Source organism: Mastomys coucha, unplaced genomic scaffold (genome assembly GCF_008632895.1).
Source record: "Mastomys coucha isolate ucsf_1 unplaced genomic scaffold, UCSF_Mcou_1 pScaffold4, whole genome shotgun sequence".
NCBI classification, from domain to species: Eukaryota; Metazoa; Chordata; class Mammalia; order Rodentia; family Muridae; genus Mastomys; species Mastomys coucha.
In genome coordinates, this window is record NW_022196910.1 from 56,772,264 (window position 1) to 56,779,235 (window position 6,972).

Below are 6,972 nucleotides of genomic sequence, written 5' to 3' on the forward strand. Positions count from 1 at the left end.
TAGAAGAAGCAAGAAGGTAATCTTTCAACAAATCCACACAAACCTAATTCCACCTCTTATAACAAAATCAACAGGAAGTTACAATTACTTTTTCTTAATATATTAATATGAAAATTAATATTACTAACATATCCTAATCGATGAGGAATTAGAAATTTGTTAATTGTCATCCAAAGGTCTCTCTAATTTGGTAATTGGAGAAATAGGTCCAACATTGTGCAATCTATATACACTTTCAGCTTGTTTGTTTGTGACAGGGTCTGGCTGTGTACAACGTAAGGGTCTTGAAATCTTGCTTCTCCTATCTCAGTCTCTCTATTAGTAGTATTGTTTATTTCATGTCTTTCCACTATACTATGGTTTTCAGAACAGCGTATATATTTCAGAAGTATTCATATACTTAAAAGAAACATAGACAATTAACTAGGGAGGTGCTTATAAGAGAACAACAAAGAGTGAGACTGAATGCTTTGCTTGATGTTTGTAATTCTTGTATCAAGTTTGTAGAAGAGGACTTTATAACTTACTCTTTCTCTGAGATGAATGCTTTTCCAAATTATCACAGCTAATGATCCAAATTCTTACCCTTACCTAATGTCTGTGCCACCCTCCAAGCAGAACCATTGTTCATTGAAACAGTTGGTGAATGACTTTATGGAAAGGCCATCTTAATACCTACACCATTTCTTAAATGAATGTAACCTGTTCTCTGTGGGCTGAGAATAAAGTCACTCACTCAAGTCAAATAGCTTTGACCATAGCAGGAAGTCTGTATCCAAAAATTGAGCCTACAATTCTTTTCTTGGTGCAGCAGAACTGTCAACTCTCAGATTAGCTACGATGGAGGTAAAATCTTTTGGTGATGTGAGGGTCATTGAAGTAGAGCCTTATTACAATGAAATCCAATGTCTAAAAATTGTTTTTATTTTGGGCTTATACCACAGTAATAGCCAAGATTTTAAACTCTACTAAATACTAAACAAACAAAAAGACTTTACATATATATGTTCATTTAAGAAAATACTAGTAGTGATATATTACTTTGAAGTATACAGGTAATATGTTTGGAGTTATTTAAAATTTTTATTGAGAAAAATGTATTTTCACTCTTGCTGTAGACAAGCATTTACATAAGACTGTTAAATTGATTGTTGTTTTATATCAAACAACTTTTATAATACTTATTTTTATTGTTATAATATTTTATAAATTTTAAGGAATATGACAAAAAAGATATTGTAGGTACTGAAGGGGGTGTCTTTGAGAGGAGTGGGGGTACAAAAGGGAAACAAGAATGTGATTTAATCCTATTTACTTAAAATATATTTTTAAATGTTAACAAATTCAGATAAATTGAAATCATGTAACTTTTCTCATCATAATGCAATAAAAGTTCAAAAAAAATGGAGCATAGTAATGATTCATCTGTGTCTTAATGATGTCTCTCCATGATATGCTTTGTTTATCAATTCCCATGGGCTACCAGAAAGATACAGATAAAGGGAGTCTAAGTCCAGGTCCATGTTGAAAGATACCCAGATAGAAATGTTCCTTATTTTTGATTATTGAAGCCATCATTTGCAACAACAAAAATTCTCTTATATCTAAAGAAAATATTACTTCTTTTTGGGTGTAAGTTTTATTGCTGTAAACTCTTCACCTAAAACACCCATGTAAAGGCAGAGGAAAATGTTTTAGGAAGTTCTTTGTGCTGTATGAAGAAGCAAATGGAAGAGGGCCCCCATCAGCACAGGCTTTCCCATATTTGTCCATGGAAGAATGGGAAATGTTAGCTCCATTGTAATCTGACAAATTGTTCCAAAGATTTTAGAGTAACTGAAATTAAGCATACCATGAGTTAAATACTACTAATCTCTAAGAAAAATAAATATGATCTGGAGAGAAGCCACAAATTTAAATCATCTTGTTTGACAGTTAAGATGAAATCAAATGTTACTCAGCCAACTTGCTGGCTTTGAAATCATGACTATTTAAGAAAGTAGGATTTCAGACTTCATTTTCAAGATTAACTCAGAGGTAAGTTTGTCATCTTCATGTATTATAAAATATTCCAATTTACTTAAGCATTTACAATATTATCTGCACATAACATATACTTAATGTGAAAACTAAAGGAGCTCTTATAGGGGGGCTATAAAGGAAGGAAGGAGATAGTGTGATGGGAAAAAGACTAAATATTACACTCCTCATATTCAGAACCTAGATTTAAGTGTGTGTGTGTGTGTGTGTGTGTGTGTGCATGTCTGTCTCTCTGTGTATGACAATTTCTGTCTCTGTCTCTCTTTGTGTGTGTATGTGTGTCTGTCTATGTGTATGTGTATGCGTGCAGATGTGTGTGTGTGTGTGTGTGTGTGTGAGAGAGAGAGAGAGAGAGAGAGAGAGAGAGAGAGAGAGAGAGAGAGAGAGAGAGAGAGAGAGAGAGAGGTGAAAGCAAAGAGGGAACAGGAAGGAGACCAAGGAGAAAGAAAAAGGAGAGATGATAAAGCAGGGCCTTACTCTTGTTGTATGCATATTGCAAGATACAATGATATATATGTATGAGACTGTCAGAATGAAAACCACTATATTGTATGCCAAGTAAAAATATTTTATATGCATTTTTGGTAGACCTCATTTATAGACCCTTTAACAGTGAAATGGAATAATAGTTGTTACAGAAGACACTATTAATTAGACCTCCAAACAGAGAGCCAACCATAAGCACTGGATTGTTCTCCTACACCTTCTGTTTAATGTATACTCTGATAGAAACAGAGCCTTTAAAGGGCATTTTCAATTATTTGAAAGAATAGCTACTTCCCTGTAAATGTTACTTTGACTATATATTTATTTTTATAGCACTGTTGTATTAAAAATTAAACTATACATTTTATAAATTAAATTTTTCTAGCTAATGACTTATTATTTCAAAAAAGTTTTCCTTTCTTATCCTCTGGTCTTTGTATTATAAAAGAAAATCACATAGGGAGAAGAATGTCATCATCCAAAGACCCTGAAATATTAAATATTAAAGAGAATGCCTGAATATGGCCATGAGTATACAGGCTGTGTCTCCAGTGAGATGGTCATCAGAGCCAAGTTTTGGTGAAATTTTGAAAGTTTCCTAAACCATAGTTTACTTAGTTTTACAAAATATAAATTTGAAGGTAAGAAAGACTTGATTACTTCTATAAGCTTTTGAAGTGTGTATAAAGACTACATCATGTTCTAGACTTACTTTTACAATGTTGAGGACAGGGAAGATAAGTTACACTATTTTACATGCTTCATTAGGTAACAATGATTTTTAAATAATTATAGTATAAGTATAGTATAAATAAAAGTATACTGTCAGTATTTAAAGCATTGGGAAAATGATTTAAGTGATATCATCAGAGTTTTTAATCCATGTTTATAGCTCTAATATATCTTCTAGTCAACAGGTTGAACAAAAGATGCCATTTGTCATTTGAATGGAAAATAAAGAAAGGCAGGTTTTTATTTCATAAGACTATTCACCTTTACAAAAGTTTTCTATATACCATGCTCTATCTTCAATATTTTTCTATGTATTTTGTGTTATGGAGGATTATCCTTTGTATATTTAAAGAGAAGATTCACAATGAAAAACCGCACAGTACCCACAGAATTCATTCTATTGGGACTGTCAGATGACCCTGGGCTTCAAATTGTGATCTTCCTCTTTTTAATTCTCATGTACATACTAAGCATCACTGGAAACTTGACCATAATCACTCTCACCTTGGTAGATCCTCATCTACAAACCCCCATGTATTTCTTCCTCAGGAACTTCTCTGTTTTAGAAATTACCTTTACAACTGTCTGTATTCCTAGATTTCTAAGCACAATTGTTACCAGAGACAAAACTATTTCCTACAATAATTGCACAGCTCAATTGTTTTTCTTCATCTTCATGGGTATCACTGAATTTTACCTTCTAACGGCTATGTCTTATGATCGCTACGTGGCGATCTGCAAACCACTGCACTACGCAACTATCATGAACAGAAGAGTCTGCATATTGCTGGTTTCTTCTGCCTGGCTGGCAGGGTTCCTAAACATCTTCCCACCTGTCATTCTCTTTCTTCAGTTAGATTACTGTGGCTCCAATGTCATTGATCACTTTGCTTGTGACTACTTCCCCCTTCTACAGTTATCCTGCTCAGACACGTGGCTCCTGGAAATTATTGGGTTTTATTCTGCAATAGTGATCCTGCTCTTCACTTTATCATTGATCATTCTTTCCTACATGTTCATCGTCAAGACAATCTTGAAACTTCCATCTGTCAGTCAGAGAAAAAAGGCTTTCTCTACATGCTCCTCCCACATGATTGTCATTTCTATCTCATATGGCAGCTGTATATTCATGTATGCTAACCCGTCTGCCAAAGAAAGGGCATCACTGACCAAGGGAGTAGCTATTCTCAATACTTCTGTGGCGCCTATGATGAATCCATTTATCTACACCCTGAGGAACCAGCAAGTGAAACAAGCCTTTAAGGATACCATCCAAAAAGTAGTGCTCTTCTCTGGTAAATAAAAACATTTGTAATGTTAAAAGCACAATTTCTTCTTTCCAAATTTATAGGTAATAGAAAAAAAGGTTTGACTTTGGATAGGGTTGGCATTTTGATATTTAGTGATATTCCATGTGTAGAGTAAGTGTTGTACTTTGTATCTCCAGCTCATTTCTATGTGAGTTCATCTATCTTTGTATTCATCATCTATTGCTTACTTGTGAGTGTGCATTTTTTTCTAAAAAATAAAATCCTTTCAGATGTTTTTCTATTGTTCAATCCATATCAGGACTCTCCCTCATTACCATTATTTGGAGTTTACCATCTTACTATAAATTTATTCTTATTATAGTTAATAAACTTGGGAAAACTGAATACTGCTTCATGATTTTCTAATACTTCAAATCTTTATTGAAATTATTTTATATGATATGGAAAGTCTAGGCTAATGATCACACTTTTGGGTATGAGCATGGGTATAAGTTCTTGGATATATATATATTTAGCATGCAAGACAATATCAGGACCTGGATTTAATTTTTAGCATTTAATAGGAGAGAATGTTACCAGGAAATCTAATTCTATTTAGCATTCTGGGAAATCAGATGGCCACAATCATTGGCAGTTTATTAAAAATATAAATAGCCACTAAATATTTTAAAATATCATATGAATCTTCTTTATATTAACAATTATAATAAAAAGAAATAGAGTAAAAGGTAAAATAAAAATATGCAGCAATTATTAAAGTGATTGTTGAAATACAGATGTTTTATCTGTTTTAACATATTGGTTAATTGGATTTATTCAACAAGTTCATGAGGTACCTAAAATTACTGCTCCACACTAAGATAATTCTCTTGTAGATTTAATAACTATATTAACATAAAGCAGAAAAGGTAAACTAGTACCAGGAAAACAAACAAAATTATAATAAACCGATGTGATTTCAGTTTTCTGGAGAGCTGATTTCTAATCTCAGGATCTAGTAATTTAGAATTGCTGATAGGAAAGCTAAGTCTACTATATCTGTGGGTACTGTGCATATTATACTTCAGCTTAGACAAGTTACATGAACAATTATTTTGTAAAATCTCTTAACATTGAACTCTATTATCTCAAATTTATTAGGGAATTAGCAATGTAGAATAGAGGGTGATAGTTAAATATTTTATAGCCAATAACAAATATATTATTCAAATTGACTAACAGCAGTGTATCCATGAAGTCTGAATACACTGAGTTTACTATTAACAATTTACTAATAGAATCCCATGTTAAATACTATATTGTTGATGTAATTTGCATGTTTGATTTATTTACTCTCATAAGTGATGCTGTGATTTTTTTTAAAAGAGAATAAATTCTTCATACATTTTCTAAAATTCTCATTAAGAGGAATAGGTCAGGTATTGTTGCTGTTGATAGAGACAGACAGCATTTTTCCCATCTGTGACCTTATCCTGACCTGATCAGTTTTGCAGTTGTTGAATATGTGCTCATGTTGGCTTGAAATCTCAAGCCTATACTATATGAAAACCTTGACTTCTGTCATCTGGACTTTTGATCGACCTGGGAATCATAATCACATTACTTCCTAATTGGAAGGAATTGTTTGGGTAAGAGTATGATGACCCAAAGGCCAGTGACAAAGACCTCCTGGTGACTCTATATTCTTCCAATTCTATTTGTAAAAAGTTATATGAAGAACTATATTTTAAGCTGGGGAAATTGTTTGTAAGTTAAGAGCACTGACTTTTATTCCAAAGAATCAGGATTAAACCCCAGCACCTACACAATGACTCACAGCCATCTATAACTCCAGCTCCATGGATTTCAACATCCCCTTTCAGCCTCCATGGGTTCGAGACATCCACACGTAAACAGTGCACATGATTACAAACCTCCAAATACATTAAAGACTAAAATAATAATTAAAAAGAACTACATCATAAAATTCTAGATATCAAACTGTTTCTGGTATTTCTCATATCTAGGGAAAACAACTGTTTTCTATACACAAAATCATAAATAATAGATATATAGTGAATAATCAAACAAAATATCTTGTAAATAATTAAATACATGCACAATGTATTCTTAATATCTGTATGTGGATGGTTACAGTTTTCTAAAAATGAGCAGGAACCTGCCAGGTTTAAATCCTCACTCATTTTTATAAAGTTTTAAAAATCACAATGATTTCATTCTAAAATATATATTACTTAATTTTGTTGTTGTTGTTTGTTTGTTTGTTTTTTGTTTTTAATAAGGGTCTCACTATGTAGTTCATGGTAGCCCCTCCTTAAGAGGCCCTTGCTTTAGCCTCCCCTCCCATGTGCCGAGATTATAGTCAAGCACCTTCAAGCTCAGTGTCTTTCTTTCTTCCTTTCTTTCTTTCTTCCTTTCTTTCTCTTTCTCTCTTTCTCTTTCT

General features: G+C 32.8%; 1 protein-coding gene across 1 annotated transcript; it reads left to right on the forward strand.

Annotated features, from left to right (window-relative positions):
- Positions 1-3,622: 3,622 nt before the first annotated feature.
- On the forward strand, positions 3,623-4,561 carry LOC116075805 (olfactory receptor 6C3-like). Its single transcript, XM_031349185.1, has one exon. It carries the CDS (start codon positions 3,623-3,625, stop codon positions 4,559-4,561), a length of 939 nt encoding a protein of 312 aa, XP_031205045.1.
- Positions 4,562-6,972: the final 2,411 nt, after the last annotated feature.

Bases quoted from the DNA above. Each gene is read 5' to 3' on its own strand.
- LOC116075805 (XM_031349185.1), top strand. From the start codon at position 3,623: ATGAAAAACCGCACAGTACCCACAGAATTCATTCTATTGGGACTGTCA.